The 16,977-nt window shown below is 56.6% G+C and overlaps 1 protein-coding gene across 6 annotated transcripts; it reads left to right on the top strand.

Annotated features, from left to right (window-relative positions):
• Positions 1–727: 727 nt before the first annotated feature.
• Positions 728–13,621, top strand: TFR2 (transferrin receptor 2). 6 transcript variants are annotated; one of them, XM_027125988.1, is made up of 18 exons: positions 728–1,262; positions 1,521–1,757; positions 1,858–2,044; positions 4,889–5,029; positions 5,110–5,221; positions 5,322–5,444; positions 5,837–5,953; positions 6,083–6,222; positions 6,590–6,753; positions 7,437–7,556; positions 8,197–8,279; positions 8,359–8,422; positions 8,511–8,578; positions 8,661–8,737; positions 8,831–8,915; positions 9,004–9,231; positions 9,584–9,724; positions 12,869–13,621. In XM_027125988.1, the coding sequence occupies exons 2-18, from the start codon at positions 1,631–1,633 to the stop codon at positions 13,148–13,150; spliced, it is 2,259 nt and encodes a 752-aa protein (XP_026981789.1). In that variant the 5' UTR covers positions 728–1,262; positions 1,521–1,630; the 3' UTR covers positions 13,151–13,621. The 6 variants fall into 6 exon arrangements, with proteins under 6 accessions (XP_026981789.1, XP_026981786.1, XP_026981785.1 ...); XM_027125985.1 differs by having other exon boundaries at positions 1,505–1,757; positions 7,463–7,546; XM_027125984.1 differs by having other exon boundaries at positions 1,505–1,757.
• Positions 13,622–16,977: the final 3,356 nt, after the last annotated feature.

Below are 16,977 nucleotides of genomic sequence, written 5' to 3'. Positions count from 1 at the left end.
GAGCCGAGGAGCCGGCCCAGGGGCGGGGCTTGGGCGGGGCCGGAGGTGGGATCTCGGGTGGGCGGGGCCTCGGGGCTCCCGAGAGGCCGCACTTAAGAGCACCCCTGGACCCACAGCTCAGGTGAGACGGGACTGCGCTGTCTTTTCCGGGGCGCTAGGCGGTGACAAGAGTGGGGCAGGGAATGTGGCACCGGTACTCCCCAGCAGCTCAGAATTTCTCTCCCAACTTGGGTAGGAACTGAGGTCTCCCAGGAAGACCCCGACACCGGGCCCTTGAGCCCTTCCATTCCAGAGCTCCTTGCCCCCTGCCTGAAACTGTAGGTGAAACTTAGTAGTTTGTGCCTGTGTTCTGAGGTCCCCAGACCCCAGAGAGATAGAAACCCGTGTGGGCCAAGTCCTCTGGTAACCAAAGAGGCACAGGTGCCCAGGGAAGACCATCACTTGTCCAACGTTACCCAGCTCTGCCTGTGCCTTGGCCAGGATTCTTTCCACTGATGCCTGGTGGGCCTTGACCCACAGATCCCTGACTCCAGGCAGGATCCCTATCCTGGAGCACTCACCGGCCCTGCCTGACCATATGCTCCCACCCATGCACCTCCCTCCCCACCAGCCAGCAGGAGCCTGGACCCCCCTTGCAGCCTGATTCCAATGGGACAGGCACCCACATGGCCAGGCCAAACCCCAGGTCACACCACTGTGGCCCCTTCCGCTAAGGATCCCACTGGGAGGGCAGCTAATGTGTTACAGGGCTTGGATATTGGGGAGCCCGCAAGCCAGATGAGGAAGGGGCAGAGGTGTTCATGGTGGGGAGCTTAGGAAGGGGTCCCCGAGGACATTGGGAAGGGAGGAAGCAGGAGGGTGGAAGGGGCATCCATATCTCCGCCTTCCCCAGCCATCAGCCCTCCTCCCCCAGCCTTGACGGGAACTAGAGGCCAAAGTCTGCCCCAAGGCCAAAAAATTGATTGTTTTGCAAGAAGAGGGCAGGAGTGGGACTGCGGAGGGATTGGCAGGGGAGGGCACAGCCCCTCATCCTCTAGCCTGGGCTGGGGGCCGTGTCTGGAAGGCTGAACTGAAGCCCGGACTGTGCCCCCACCCTGGGACGGGGGAGGCAGAGAAGGGCCTGGGCTCAGGCTGCCTGCCAGGGCTGATAAGGGGCCTCTTGCGGCTCCCACAAACGGTTTATCACTGGGGGTGGGGGACAGACTGCAGGGCTCAGGAGGGGCACGAGCATGGAGCGGCTTTCGGGTCTACTCCAGAGAGCGGTAAGATAGCGTGGGGCTGGGGGACCCTCAGGCCTTCTCTCCAGGTCCTCAGTCCCCTCCCAAACCCCAAGGCGGCCCCTCCCCTTCCCTACCTCCTACTCTCCCCCCCCAGCCTGCTTCTTGGGGCCCTCTCCCCTGCCTTGTGCCCATGGCACCCCGAAGTCACTGACCCTGTTATCGCCAGATTCCTCCCCATCCTCCAGGCCTCTTTCCCCGATTTCATGTCCACCACGCCCCTACAGCAAAGGTTGTCCCCAGGACCCTCTCAGACCATCTACAAGCGTGTGGAGGGCACCCAGCAGGGGCCCCTGGAGGAGGAAGAGGAAGACAGGGAGGAGGGGACCGAGCCACCGGCCCACTTCTTCCCCATGGAGCTGAGGGGCCCCGAGCCCCTGGGCTCTCGACCAGCTCGGCAAAACCCCAGACTCTGGGCAGCAGCGGGACGAAGAGCCACCCCCTACCTGGTCCTGACAGCCCTACTGATCTTCACTGGGGGTGAGAGTCATCCCCACCCCCAGTGGAGGGGCTGGGCTGGGGGAGATATCTGGGGTCCAGAGAGGGGCACAAGGAGACTCTCCATCTTGCCACCCACCAGCCTTCCTCCTGGGCTACGTGGTCTTCCGGGGGTCCTGCCAGGCATGTGGGGATGACGTGATGGTGGTCAGCGAGGACATGAACCATGAGCTGAGCCCGGACTCCCACCAGGGCACATTGTACTGGAGCGACCTCCAGGCCATGTTTCTGCGGCACCTGGGGGAGGGGCGTCTGGAAGATACCATCAGGTGAGGATCAGCCAGTCCCATTCCAGGCCCTCAAAAACCATCATCTGCTCAGACTCAGCCTCCCTTCCTCTTCACCCGGGACCCTGAGTCCTTCCACCTGCCGCCCTGGCCTCCCCGTTCAGTGGTCCTGGGAAGGATAGAAGGCGTTTGGAGCTGAGGGGAGGGAGGGCAGCAGATGACACATTTGGAAGCTGAGGGAGCTGCCTGAATGAGCACAGAGGGCTCCAGCATCCACATATGAAGTGGGACAGACCCAGAAAAGTCTTGAATGCCACGTTGAGGCGCTTGGATTTTGACCTGTGGCAGTGGGGAGCTCTGGGGGGCTCTGAGAAGGGGGGACTTAGGGAATCAGAAAAAGAAGCAAATGTATGTGTGGGCAAAGACCATCCCCCAATCTGTGGGGTCTGCCAGCCCAGTGTGAGCAGGCTAGCATTTCTTTTGTCCTGCTGAGGTCACCTTTTCCTACTGGGATGGAGCTGCTCGGGTAGGTCCAGAGAAGAGGTCAGGAATCATTTCTTCAGTGGGTTTTCCTGGGTTTCCTAAGTAGAAAATTATATAATCTATATTTAGTGAGAGACGCATAGTTTCTTTTCCAATGCATATATCTTTTATATCTTTTTCATTTATTATTGCATTGGAGAGGACATGAATTTAGGTAATGAGATAGTAAATATCCTTGCCTAGTTCCTAACTTTCATAGGAATGTTTTTCTAATACTTTGTCATTGTCGCTTTTTTTTTTTTGGAACCCGGGCCCTCGGCAGTGACCGCCAGGGAATTCCCCCAGTTAGGTTTTTAAAAGCAAATTAAGGAAGTTTCCTCCTATTCCTAACTTACTGAGACTTTTTCTTTTTTTTTAATGATCAGGAAAGGAGGAACAAGAATCAATTTTTTTCAAATATTTTTCCAGAATGTATTGATATGATCACGATTTTTCTTCTTTAAAGTTTATGTAGTCATTTGTATTAATAGATTTCCTTGTCTTCATGAGATCAACATAAACTTGATCGAAGTGTATTATTATTTGTTGATACACTGCTGGATCCATTTTGCTTGAATCTGTGGCATCAACAACGTGCATGTTTTTTTGTTTTGGTTTGGTTTTTAAATTAATTAATTTATTTTTGGCTGCATCGGGTCTTCATTGCTGTGCGTGGGCTTTCTCTAGTTGCAGAGAGCGGAGGCTACTCTTCGTTGTGGTGTGCGGGCTTCTCATTGCAGTGGCTTCTCTTGTTGTGGAGCACGGGCTTTAGGCACATGGGCTTCAGTAGTTGTGGCGTGTGGGCTCAGTAGCTGTGGCACATGGGCTCAGTTGCTCTGCAGCATGTGGAATCCTCCTGGACCAGGGCTTGAACCCGTGTCCCCTGCATTGGCAGGTGGATTCCCAATCACCGCGCCACCAGGGAAGTCCCTACATGTATGGTGGTTTTTGTTGTTTTTTTTTCTGTTGAGCAACACTTAGTAGTCTGGGTACAGCCTGAGCAAGTAGATGGTTTGACAGATCTACGGGGGTGGGGGGTGGCACTGTGGATGCCATCAAAGGGCAGGGAGGCAAGACGGGAGCAGTGAGAGGGAGTGGGCAATGAGGTGATGTATGACTCTAGGTTGGTTGGGGAAGGAAGGGAAACCAGGGAGGAGCTGATAGACATGGAGAAATTGGACAGTGTGGAGTGCTCCAAGGAGTTGCAGAACAGGTATAGTGAGACTAAGGGAGTGAGTTCCAACCTGAAAAGCTCCGGTCAGGGAGTGAGATTCTGGAACTTTTAAGATTTATATGATAAACTGTGTCCTATTTATCTTGCAGTCTCCAGCACCTACCACCATGCCTAGCGCTTAGTAGGTGTTCAGTAAATTGGATCAGTATTCCAGAGATGGAGTTCTGGGGACAAGATCCAGGATGTGGCCAGGGAAGTGGCTGGCCAGATGCCAAAGTCTTCACTGAAAGTGGCTAAGTGACCAATTGGCTAAAAGATAACAGCAGCGAGGAAGGACAGAGGGTGGGACTGCTGGATGGCAGGGACTTTGACGGAAGAGAGTTTCGTGGTCAGAAACGTGAACAGTGGAGCCAGAAGCACACCTCCTCTCTGGGCCTGGGTGGTATGAGAGCCTGAGCTGCTTTTTTTCACATGTCCCGAAGGAGACCTGGCCTCCCAAGGGACAGCCAGGTTTCTGCCAAGGCAAAAGGTAGAAGGGGTATTCGGTGCTGATGCTGAGAAGGGAAGTTTGTTTGCCATGGAAAGAGCACAGGTGGAGCTGGTTGAGAGAGAGGCCATGCAGGGGCCGTGCTGGCACAGGCAAATGGAAGATCAGGGAGCGTTCCAGTGACAGCAGGCTGGCTAGTTAGGTGGTGACTATGAAAGAAGACAGGGTGAGGTCTCCAACCAGACAAGTGACCCCAGATTCCACCGGCAACCTTGGTGCAAGGTGTCTCCATTAGGCCCAGCTGGAGGATGAGAGAGATGCAGGGCCCCTCACCTCTGCCCAGATAGCCCTTTGGAAGAAAAGTGTTTTCATGCCTGGGGCAAAGCACAGGCTAGTTTGTGTATGTGTGGAGGGGACAGTAGGTAGACTGGTGAGTTTGGCCTGACCTGTGAAAAGCCTAAGGGGTGGTGGACAGAACCCCTGGCTATCAGAAGCTGAGGTTTAAGCAGAAGGAGGCCCTGGAGACCCTCCAGCGCAACCCTGGTAGTGATGGCAGGAGAGCCTTAAGAGCCCCTCACTGCCCGGGGCTGGGGCCACCCCACACCTCTGGCATCCTTCCCCTGCTCCTGCCCTCTCCTCCAGGTCCCCAGAAGTCCCTGCCCCTCTCTCCTCCCGCGCCCCAATCCCCCCTCTCCCTGCGCAGGCAAACCAGCCTTCGGGAAAGGGTAGCCGGCTCGGCCGGGATGGCAGCCCTGGTTCAGGACCTCCGCGCGGTGCTCTTGAGCCAGAAGCTGGACCACGTGTGGATGGACACGCACTACGTGGGGCTGCAGTTCCCGGACCCGTGAGTGCATGGGGTGGGGTTGGGGGGCGAGGAGGGGTGGGCGGCCTGTGGGTGGGTCGCTCACCACCCCCGCTCCTCAGGGCTCACCCCAACGCCCTGCACTGGGTGGATGCCGCCGGGAAGCATGGGGAGCAGCTGCCACTGGAGGACCCGGACGTTTACTGCCCCTACAGCGCCACGGGCAACGCCACGGTGAGCGCCTCCTGCCCGGTCCCCAGGATGGGGCAGCGTGCACTTTCCCTGGCGGCGGAGCAGCGGCGCGCCTCACTGCCCTCCCCATCCTCCTCCCCAGGGAGAGCTGGTGTACGCCCACTACGGGCGGCCGGAGGACCTGCAGGACCTGCGGGCCCGGGGCGTGGAGCCGAAGGGGCGCCTCCTGCTGGTGCGCTTGGGGGTGATCAACTTTGCCCAGAAGGTGAGGGACCCTGGATGCGGGTTGGGGCGGAGCGGGGAGGGTGCCGGCTGGGAAGTCCGGGGATCGGATGGCGGCAAATAGGAAGCGTCTAGGAGGCGGTCACAGAGAGAAAAGGAAGAACCAAATGGGTCGTAAGAAACCGTTGGCAGGGAACAAAATCAGGAGGTTGGGGTGGGGAACAGAAACAGGAGGGGATGTGGGGGACAGTGAGGTCTGGGGGCTGCCGAGGCACTGCGGGAGGGCAGAAGGCGAGGTCCAGGGGGTGCCCACAGCCTCTCTGTGGATCCACAGCTGATCAGAGGCCGTGCCATTCCACTTTCACTTGCTCCTTCAGCCTTTATAAATCCGTTTTCTCTGGGAGAAGGGGTCCTTTAGCCACCTCCCTTCCCCAGGTGGCCAGTGCCCAGGACTTTGGGGCCCAAGGAGTGCTCATATACCCGGACCCGGCAGACTTCTCCCAGGGCCCACACGAGCTTAGCCTGTCCAGCCACCGGGCTGTGTATGGACATGTGAGTCTCGGGGAGCCAGTAGTGCCTTCCTGTGGTCCCAGGGCTGCACAGCCTGCCTAGGATGAGGCTGGCGCCCTATTCTGGGGAGCCCGGCTCACAGTTTCAGTGTGGGCAACCCTCTCCCCACAGGTGCACCTGGGAACGGGCGATCCCTACACACCTGGCTTCCCTTCCTTCAATCAAACCCAGTTCCCTCCGGTCCAGTCCTCGGGCCTCCCCAGCATCCCAGCCCAGCCCATCAGCGCGGACACTGCCTCCCTCCTACTGAGGTGGGGGCCATGTGGGGACCAGGAGGGGAGGAGGCAGGGAGAGGTAGGCTGCAGCTAGCCCGTAAGGTGCCTTTGGGTGAACCAGAGCAAGGTGGCTCTTCTGGGTGGGCACGGCCTCTTGCCATTTGGTGAGTGGAGCTCCAGCTGGATATCACACCCACCTCTGCTGGGCACTCTTGAGCAGGACACAACCTGCACAACTGTCCAAGGCAGCCCTGGCTGCACTGGCCCCTCAGGCAGAGTACAGATGCAGAGAGCTGGAGCCAGAGGGTGTGAGGGAGAGAAAGAGTGAAGTGGGGGCTTTGGGCTCTTCTATAGCCTGGGACTCTCTGCCACTTCTAACCCTTTCTGCTCTACCCCTCCCCAGGAAGCTTGAAGGCCCTGTGGCCCCCCAGGAATGGCAGGGGCACCTCCCAGTCTCCCCTTATCGCCTGGGCCCTGGGCCAGGCCTGCACCTAGGGGTCAACAACCACAGGGCCTCCACCCCCATCAGCAACATCTTTGGCTGCATCGAGGGCCGCTCAGAGCCAGGTGTGCTTGCTTATCCAGCATCACCCACACCCTGCAGCGGGGGAGCTGGGGTTAGCAGGGAGAGAGGCTGGCAAGTTGGAGATGGGCTGGAACTGAGGTGGGTGGCAGTGAGGAGACCTCACGGTTGAAGCTGTCCCGAGACAGAATGGGCAGTTCTTCACAGTAATGAGTTCCCTAGCACCAGAGGTGAGCAAGCATAAGTTGGGTGATGTTACAGCATGAAAGGGAGGTCAGACTAGATAGATGAGCCTTTCAAGCATAACTTGTTGTGGATAACAGTGGGGAATCAAATTGGGTTCTTGAGCCAAAGAGTGTGGTACCTAGAAGCACTGAAGGAAGAGGCACAGGGAGGCCTGTGATGAGGCTCAGATGAGGATGCTGGTGGTGGGAGTGGGAGTGGGAAGGGTTAGAGAGAGATTTTAAACCTGTCAGGACTTTGTGAACAGAGGGGCACCCCGATCAGGCAGGTAATGGAGCCCAGAATGACCCCAGGCAATGTGATGGAGGAGCAGCCCACCCAGGAAGGGCCAAGGGGAGGAGAGGAACTCTAGGGGCAGCAGGGATTGCAGGGCTGGGGCTGCAGAGATGTGAGGGTCCTACAGAAATGGACCCTCCCAGGGTCAAGGGAGAAGCCTCTGGGTTCTGCCCATGTAAGAGGTGGGCCCCAACATCCCCTCCCCCAGATCACTATGTTGTCATTGGGGCCCAGAGGGATGCATGGGGCCCAGGAGCAGCCAGGTCCGCCGTGGGGACCGCCATACTGCTGGAGCTGGTGCGGACCTTTTCCTCCATGGTGAGCAATGGTAAGGTCAGGGTCTGGGCCTGGGCCGGGCAGCTGGGGCTGTGGTCTGAGCTAGGACAGGGCAGAGAGGCAGTTACAAGCACAGGCTGGAGGGTGGCCACTGAGACCTGGGGTCCAAACCTGGCTCCTCCGTGTCCTGGCTGTGTGGCCCTGGGCAAGTCACTTCACCTCCATTTCCTCATTTTTTTTTTTTTTTTGCGGTACGCGGGCCTCTCACTGTTGTGGCCTCTCCCGTTGCGGAGCACAGGCTCTGGACGCGCAGGCTCAGCGGCCATGGCTCACAGGCCCAGCCGCTCCGCGGCATGTGGGATCTTCCCGGACCGGGGCACGAACCCATGTCCCCTGCATCGGCAGGCAGACTCTCAACCACTGCGCCACCAGGGAAGCCCCATTTCCTCATTTAAACATGAAAGTACTAATAGTCCATGTCTGAGTGAAGATTAAGCAGGAGATTCCCTATGTAAGCAATCCCCGTCACTGACACAGCTGAGTCAGGGCAGACCCAGGTGAGATGGGCTGGGATGGTGGCTTGATGGGAGGGAAGGAGAGATCCCAGGGGACCAGGACAGAGGAAGACAAAGAGGTGGGTCTTTGCCTGGCCCCCAGCCAAGCCCATCCTCCCTCCTTCCCCCCACCCCCAGGCTTCCGGCCCCGCAGAAGTCTTCTCTTCATCAGCTGGGATGGTGGTGACTTTGGGAGTGTGGGCTCCATGGAGTGGCTGGAGGTAACCTGGGGTCCTGGGCAGGTAGTCAGGCAGTGGGGAGAGGCAGGGGGATTTCATACTCCACACCCCGCACCCACAGGGCTACCTCAGCGTGCTGCACCTCAAAGCCGTAGTCTATGTGAGCCTGGACAACGCAGTGCTGGGTGAGCAGGGGCAGTGCCACCACCTGGGCCCCCTCTGGTGCACCCTGCCCTCTGGGCCAAGCCTTGAGCCCGGCATCCCTCTCCGCAGGGGATGACAAGTTCCACGCCAAGACCAGCCCCCTTCTGATCAGCCTCATCGAGAACATCCTAAAGCAGGTAAGAGCCTGGCCAGGCGTGGGGGATGAAGGGAAGCTGGTGGCCGCCAGAGCCTGACTGGTGCCCCCCACCCTGCCCCCAGGTGGACTCTCCTAACCGCAGTGGGCAGACCCTCTTCGAGCAGGTGGTGTTCAACAATCACAGCTGGGAAGCTGAGGTGTAAGTTGGGCAGGGAAGGGAGGGAAGAGAGCTGGGGGGGGATATGTGGGGGGACCCTGAACCCACACAGCGCTCCAACCTGCCCATCCCCAGGATCCGGCCGCTGCCCATGGACAGCAGTGCCTATTCCTTCACGGCCTTTGCGGGGGTCCCTGCCGTTGAGTTCTCCTTCATGGAGGTGAGACTTCCAGGCCCTGCCCCAGAACAGCAGCCCCTGGGCCTGTTCGCACTGTGCCCGCGCGCCAGCCTCCGCCCTGTCCCGGCAGGATGGCCCGATGTACCCGTTCCTGCACACGAAGGACGACACCTATGAGAACCTGCACAGGGTACTGCGGGGCCGCCTGCCTGCCGTGGCCCAGGCTGTGGCCCAGCTCGCCGGGCAGCTCCTCATCCGGCTCAGCCACGATCACCTCCTGCCCCTCGACTTCGGCCGCTATGGGGATGTGGTCCTCAGGCACATCGGCAGCCTCAATGAGTTCTCTGGGGACCTCAAGGTCCAAGACGCCAACCCTGCTCCCGGCTTCTGGCGGTGGGGGGTGCTATATCCCATTAAAGTGCTGCCCGGGCCAGGGGATCTGGCCCCTCTCCCCTTGGTCTAGGGCCCCTCTGGCAACCTGGCCCCTTTACTCCTGCCCCAGTCACTAAGCCCCTAGGACCCAGCTAGCACCCGCCCAACAGCACAGGTCTTCTCTCTCCCTTCATTCTGCCCCCAGCATTCTGTCCCCCTATACCTCCCCACTCCTGCCAGGCCCGGGGTCCCAGCTCCGTCCCCCAGCACCTGGACCTCCACCCTAGGCCAGGGTCATGGCCCCTGCCGCTGGCTCCAGCCCGCGCCTTCGCCCTCAGGCCCGCGGGCTGACCCTCCAGTGGGTGTACTCGGCGCGGGGGGACTACATCCGGGCGGCCGAGAAGCTGCGGAAGGAGATCTACAGCTCGGAAGAGAGCGACGAGAGACTGACGCGCATGTACAACGTGCGCATTATGCGGGTGAGGCCCCGCCCAGCCCGGCCGCGGCCGGCGGCGCCGCCCCGCCCTGTTCCGGCGGCGTGGGGCCCCTCCTTTCGGCCCTGCGCCAGTGCGCTGTCCTACCCTCGTTCCGCTTTCATTTGTACCTGTCCTCGGGGCGTTCCCAGTCCTGGACTCACAGTGCTTTGCTCACAGACCCGCCAAGCTGGAGCGACCACAGAGGCGGGCCCGCAAAGTGATGAGACAGGGAGGGTCAGCCCGTTAGCCACAGTCGCCCGGCCACCGAATGGCAGAACTGGGACAACCGCGCCCCCTCAGGTTCCCCACCGCCTCCTCTCCCTTCTGGAGAGAAGAAGCATGTCAACGGTGGTCCATGGTCTAAGAGGCGCAGGATTATGGCTTGGGAGATGCAAATGGTGTAAACAATTCAGAGCGTAGAGAGCTCTCTTACTTCTGGTGAGATGGATGGAACCCAGAAGGGCTGCCTGGAGGAAGTGTCATGTGAAAGTTATACAAGATTATTATTCCCTCCTGCAGCCTGCACCCCAGCTCCAGTTCCAACCTATCCTCTTCCTTCCATTTCCTTACCCCAAGAACTCAACCCTGCGGCCCTTTGATCTCTGGAAATGGGTGGGTAGGGACTGTAGGCGAGGGGAAAAGTCTATAGGGCAAAATGATAAGCAGGGCCATCCTCAGTGAGTGTGGGGTGAACCGGGACCCCGCAGTGTACACATGCGCGGTTTGGGAAGGTCTTGTTCTTTCTCCCCCCTCCTTTTTCCTGTTGTGTCCCTGCCTGCTTCCCTTGGCATCACTCATACCGTCTTTCTGTTCGCAAGCCCACCCATCTTGCTCTTTGGTCCTGGCTCCTTTCTCCTGGAATGGGCGATTCATGCTCATTCACAGATCTTGCTTTAACCCCTGCTGTGCCAGACTCTAGAGACAAAAAAAGACACCCCCTCACCCTATCCCTCAAGTTGCAATGTGCCCACCAAGGGGTAAAGGGCCTCTGTGTGTAAGGGACACGATTCAGACTCAGGGCTGGAGAGTAAAAGATGCAGGGCTTCAGAACCTCAAACAGGGCTGGGCCAGACCCAGGGAACTTTGTGGTTCTAACCCAGGGGTTGGTAAACTAGCCAGCAGGCCAAATTTGGCTTGCCACCTGTTTTTGTAAATGAAGTTTTATTTTAACACAGCCATGCTCGTTGATTTTTCTATTGTGTGTGGCTGCCTGTGTGCTACAGCAGCAAAGTTGAGTAGTTGCAACAGAAACAGTGTGGCCTGCAAAGCCTACAATAGTTACGATCTGGCTTTTTCCAAAAAATGTTTGCTGACCCCTGCTTTAGACTATAATGTGGGTCTTGAGGAACAGACAGAACTTGGGTTGGTGCAAAAAGAGGATGTTTCAGGATGGAGACACCAAGAATAAGGGCATGGCAGTGCAGTAGGCCTGGCTTTCCTTGGGAGTAGTGTGTAGACCAGCAGAGCCAGAACAGAAGCCCTGTGGAGGAGCGGAGGGGAGTGGGTTAGGGATCAACTATGGGAGACTTGAATGCCAGTATAAGAAGTTTGGGTTCTGGGACTTCCCTGGTGGTCCAGTGGTTAAGACTCCTCGCTTCCACTGCAGGGGGTATGGGTTCGATCCCTGGTCAGGGAACTAAGATCCCCGCATGCCACATGGCAAGGCAAAAAAAAAAAAAAAAAAAAAAAAAAAAAGGATGTCTGGCTGGGTTTTGAGGGTCTGGGCATCAAGGAAAGTTGGAAGGTTTTCGAGCAGGCCAGTGATGTGGGCAAAGTGGAATTTTAGGAAATACTTGGCCAGAGTGTAAATGGCTTGAAAAGGGAACGAAGTTAGTGATAGCTGAGCTGTGGGTGGGTGAGGGGATTGAACTGGTGTGCGACATTTGGAAGGAAAAATGGACGGACTGGGTGTTGAGGGAAGAGGAGGAGAATAATAATAGCAGCTACCATTTATGGAGGGCTAGCACGTGCTAAGGCTTTACTTCACTTCCTCCCGTAGGACTCCTCCAAAGCCTGTGAGTTTGCTATTATTGTACACACTAACTGAGGCTCAGAGAGGCTAAGTGACTTATTCAAAATCACACAGTAAGCGGTGAAGCTGAAATTAAGGACCAGGCAGTCTGATCCCAAAGAGAAACTGGAAACCAGAGTCTGACCCTGTGTCCACCCAACTCTTATTCACCTTTGAGGTTGAGAGCCTGGCACCTGGGGTACGCCATGGTGCTCATGAGGGAAGGTGGGTGCGAAGGTCAGGTTTTGGAAGAAGTTGGTGTCTACGTGTGTGTGAGGCTGTGGCTGGGTACCCCCTACCCCAGTGGGGAGGTCCAGCAGACTGGGGATAGGATTCCAGGCGATGATTTGTGGAGTAGACTTGGCAATTGTCCCCATGAGGTCCCAGTTGAAGCCAGGGGCGTGGATGAGCTCTCTGAGTGAAAGGTGGAGGACTTAAGAAGACATGAGTGTGTGAGACCACCCCTAGAGATTCTGATTCTGCTGGGGTGGCACCCACGCAATGGTAATTGTAAAATCTTCCTCAAGTGATTCTAATGTGCAGCCAGGGTTGAAAACCATTGGATTGTAGGTAATGAGAAGAGGAGAAAGTAGAGGTCGAACCCTGGGCCTGCCCACAGGTGGGAACAGAAGGAACCGGAGAGGCTGGCAGAGAGGTGGGAGAACTGGGCTGGGAGCACGGCCATCTCAGGAAAAACCAACAGCATCTGAGTCAACAGGGTGAGGACCCAGAGTCAGGCACTTCATCAGGGCTGGCCTGTCCCCTTGTCGTTTGACTCTGGGTCGTGGGCATTCACACAGGTGGGCAGGAATGACTGGGGTATGGGGAGGTGAGGAACAGCAGGACGATAGACGGTTCTTTGAGGCTTTGGGCAGGGAAGTGAATGGGTGAGGAAGAAAGATGCAGGCTTGGAAGCTCAAGGGGTAGAAAGAAAGGGATCCAACCCAAAACACAGTGGGAGGACGCATCCTACCTGACTACTGATGACGTTACAGAACGACCATTCCTGATTGGGTGGCCGAAGGGAGGTGGGACTTAAAGAGGCTGCTCAACAATATTTATTAAGCGCGCATGAGGGCCCAAGGTTGGTCTGGAACTGGTGTTCGGGCTCCAACCACATCCCCTTCTCGGCGCAGGTGGAGTTCTACTTCCTGTCCCAGTACGTGTCGGCGGCCGACTCACCGTTCCGCCACATCTTCCTGGGTCGCGGAGACCACACGCTGGGTGCCCTGGTGGACCACGTGCGGCTGCTGCGCTCGAGTGGCCCTGGGGCCCTTGGGGAGGAGGCCCAGGTGGCGCAGGGCCTGGGCTTCCAGGAGAGCCGCTTCCGGCGCCAGCTGGCCCTGCTCACCTGGACGCTGCAGGGGGCAGCCAACGCGCTGAGCGGGGACGTCTGGAACATCGATAACAACTTCTGAGGCCCGTGGTATGGTGGGGTCACGGCACATGCCCCTGACCCCTGCCGAGAGCGCCTGCTCTCCCTTCGAGTGATTTCTGGGTGACCGAGATGCCTGTGCACCACCTCCCATTGCTGACTCATTTTTAGCCCTTACCGTACCTCCAAGGGCCCCAGCAATGACGCCAGCGCAGACCCCCACACACACCCCAGGCCCTGCAACGTAGGAGTAGGTGAGCAGTGCCTTCCATAATGGGATGGTCATACTGTCAGCTAATCAGGGAGCAGCATCTGCTCTCTCAATCACAGCCCCTTCCTCTTCAGGAGCAGGGTCCCCCCTCTACAGCTAGAGACCACTCTGGAAGGTTTCCTGGGACCTGGCCAGCCTTCTTGGTGGGAAAGATCCGCTGCGACCATAACTTTATGGCCAACCCATGTCGTGCAGTGGGAGGGGCTGGGGTTTGAACCTCAATAAACCACCTGTGGCATCTGTTGTTTACAGGCACTTTTATGCGTCTTCCTCACCCTCACCTCACCCAATCATCCCTCCCTTGAGAGCTAGGGAAGGGTTGGGCAGAAGAGGCCAGAGAGGATGCAAGTGGGAATGCTGTCTCCATGGGTTAAAGAGCTGTTCTCGTTACCTAAGGAACTAAGGAAACTGCCTGAGGAAATAAGGAGGGCCCTTCTCCAAAGACCACCATGGGTGGGGGGCTGGCTCTGTACCTTCTCCTGGGACCAGGGACGGCTACATAATTTGCAAGGCCTGGTACAAAATGAAAATGTGGGGCCTTTTGTTCAAAAAGCAAGATTTCCCTGGTGGTCCGGTGCTTAAGACTTCACACTCCCAGTGCAGGGGGTGTGGGTTCAATCCCTGGTCATGGAACTAAGATCCCGCATGTTATAAGGCACAGCCAAAAAAAAAAAATTTGTTTTTAAAAAGCAAGAACAAAGCTTTTTTCTTTCTTCCACAGTCTCTCAACCTGTCATGGTGGTTTTTAAGTTGTTATTTAATGTCCAGATCCCTGAGACAAGGAAATACTCTGGGGCAGATCCCCTTGGGCACGCAGGGTTCTGCCCCATGACTTGCTACAGATAGCACATGTGCCCAACCCTGACCCAGACCCAGACCTGGACCCTCCGTGTGCCTGCGCCCAGGTCCCTACTGGGGAAGGAAGGTGGCAGCTGTGGTTGGGTGGGGGCAGGGAGCCAACAGGTGAGAACCCATCCAGGGGAGACAGGACCCCCAGCACATGCTCCACTGTCTCATTGGGCTGCACTTCCAAAACACAAATTCAGAGGTGAAATCATTAAGAATTTCAAGATAGAGACCGCAGGGCACTAACCCCTAAGCACAGGGCCCCATTTGGAGCACAGAGCCCTGTGAGACTGCACTGATTACACAGCCATTATATTAGCCCAGCCTGGGACCTCTCTCCCCTCTTGGGTCCCCTTTGGCCAATTGTTGTCCACTGAGGTGGAAGCTGCAGGAGAGCAGGGAATTACAGGTGCTGCTGCCACCACCTTACCTTTAATCATGGTCTCAGGAGGCTATGGCCCTCGTTCTTCCCGGCAGCTGCATAAATCCTAGGGTCCGCCTCTCAGGCTCCTGGTCCTCTCTTGCTCCCAGTATGGCGTGAGAGGTCCTAGCCTGCTCCTCAGATGCTGGGAAGTGAAGACTTCTTAGTTTACGGCTTGGGATGCTCCTGGGTTCCAAGATGAAACTGCCTCCTCCTTACCTCCCTGAGTCGGACTTGGTGGGTTCTCAGGAGCCTGGACTAGGGGTCAGAAGCCTCCTCGACACCTTACTTCCCTGACATACTGTCCAGAACAAATTTCCCAAAGTTGTTTCTCAGCCCTTCTCCACCTTGTCCATTTGTTCCCTGTAGTAGACAGAATAAAGTTCTGGACAAAGATGTCCACATCCTAATACCCAGAATCTGTGAATGAACGTTACCTTACATGACAAAAAGGGCTTTGCAGAGGTGATTAAGTCAGGGATCTTGAGATGGGGAGTGTTTGGGGCTGAATTGTTTCCCCCCAAGTTCATATGTTGAAACCCTAACCTCTAGTACCTCAGAATGTGTTTGTGTTTGGAGATAGGGCCTCTAAAAAGGTGATTAAAGGACTTCCCTGGTGGCTCAGTGGCTGCTGATGCAGGGGACACGGGTTCAAGCCCTGGTCCAGGAAGATCGCACGTGCTGCGGAGCAACTAAGCCTGTGCGCCACAACTACTTAGCCTGTGCTCTAGAGCCTGCAAGCCACAACTACTGAGCCCACGCACCACAACTACTGAAGCCCTTGTGCTCTAGGGCCTGCGTGCCACAACTACTGAGCCCGCATGCTGCAACTACTGAAGTCTGCACGCCTAGAGCCTGTGCTCCGCAGCAAGAGAAGCCACCGCAATGAGAAGCCCGCACTCCGCAACGAAGAGTAGCCCCCGCTTGCCGCAACTAGAGAAAGCCCACGCGCAGCAACAAAGACCCAACGCAGCCAAAATTAAAAAAAAGAAGTGATTAAGTTAAAATGAGGCCATCAGAATGGGCCTAATCCAATCTGACTGACCTCCTTATAAGAAGAGGAAATTGGATGCACGGAGAGACACCAAGGATGTGCGTGCACAGGAGAAAGACCATGTGAGGACAGAGTGAGAAGGGTGCCACCTGCAAGTCGAGGAGAGTGGCTTCAGGAAAAACCAAACCTGTCGGCGGCTTGTCTTGGACACTAGCCTCCAGAACTGTGATCAAATAAATTTCTGGGGTTTTTTTGTTTTTTTTGTTTTTACCGTACGCGGGCCTCTCGCTGTTGTGGCCTCTCCCGTTGCGGAGCACAGGCTCTGGACGCACAGGCTCAGCGGCCATGGCTCACGGGCCCAGCCGCTCCGCGGCATGTGGGATCCTCCCGGTCCGGGGCACGAACCCGTGTCCCCTGCATCGGCAGGCGGACTCTCAACCACTGCGCCACCAGGGAAGCCCTAATTTCTGTTTTTTAAGCCACCAAGTCTGTGGCAGCCTTAGCAAAGTGACACAGGGTGATTATGCTGGGGGTGGGGGTGGGGAACGTAATCACCAGGGTCCTTATTTTTATTATTTATTTATTTATTTTGGGTTGCGTTGGGTCTTCGTTGCTGCGCACAGGCTTTCTCTAGTTGCGGCGAGCAGGGGCTACTCTTTGTTGCGGTGCGCGGACTCCTCATTGCGGTGGCTTCTCTTTGTTGTGGAGCACGGGCTCTAGGCGCATGGGCTCCAGTAGTTGTGTCACGTGGGCTCAGTTGTTGTGGCGCACGGGCTTACTTGCTCCACGGCATGTGAGATCTTCCCGAACCAGGGCTCGAACCCGTGTCCACTGCATTGGCAGGCGGATGCTTAACCACTGCGCCACCAGGGAAGTCCTCAGGGTCCTTATTAAAGGAGGCAGGAGGATCAGAGATAGACAAAGGAGATGTGACAACAGAAGCAAAGGGTTAGAGTCAGAGATTTGAAGATGCTACACTCCTGGCTTTTTTTTTTTTTTTTTTTTAGTGACTTAAAACAGTGATCATTTGTTATTTCCACTCTTTGGCTTTAAAGATGGAGGAAGGGGTCACCACCCAAGGAGTGCAGATGGTCTCTAGAAACTCGAAAAGTCAAGGGAACATCCTCCCCAGGTGCCTCCAGGAACCAGCCCTGCTGACACCTTGATTTCATCCCCAGAAGACTCATTTTGGAGTTCGGACCCCCAAAACCATAAGAGAATTAATTTATGTTGTTTTAAGCCACTAGTTTGTGATAACCTGTTATAGCAGCCACAGGAAACTAACACCCACCCGCTCCAATTACTGCCAGCTCAGTATTGTTTTCTAAGAAATTTACT

This window comes from Aethalodelphis obliquidens, unplaced genomic scaffold (assembly GCF_003676395.1).
Source record: "Aethalodelphis obliquidens isolate GAN/ISIS:26980383/991018 unplaced genomic scaffold, ASM367639v1 scaffold30, whole genome shotgun sequence".
NCBI classification, from domain to species: Eukaryota; Metazoa; Chordata; class Mammalia; order Artiodactyla; family Delphinidae; genus Aethalodelphis; species Aethalodelphis obliquidens.
Note: the sequence above shows the minus strand (reverse complement) of the source record. Positions and strands in the feature narration are given on the sequence as shown.

Coding starts and splice junctions, on each gene's coding strand:
- TFR2 (XM_027125984.1), top strand. CDS start 1,230: ATGGAGCGGCTTTCGGGTCTACTCCAGAGAGCG. Junction 1,263..1,504: donor CGGGTCTACTCCAGAGAGCG/GTAAGATAGCGT, acceptor ACGCCCCTACAG/CAAAGGTTGTCCCCAGGACC. Junction 5,954..6,082: donor ACCGGGCTGTGTATGGACAT/GTGAGTCTCGGG, acceptor CTCTCCCCACAG/GTGCACCTGGGAACGGGCGA.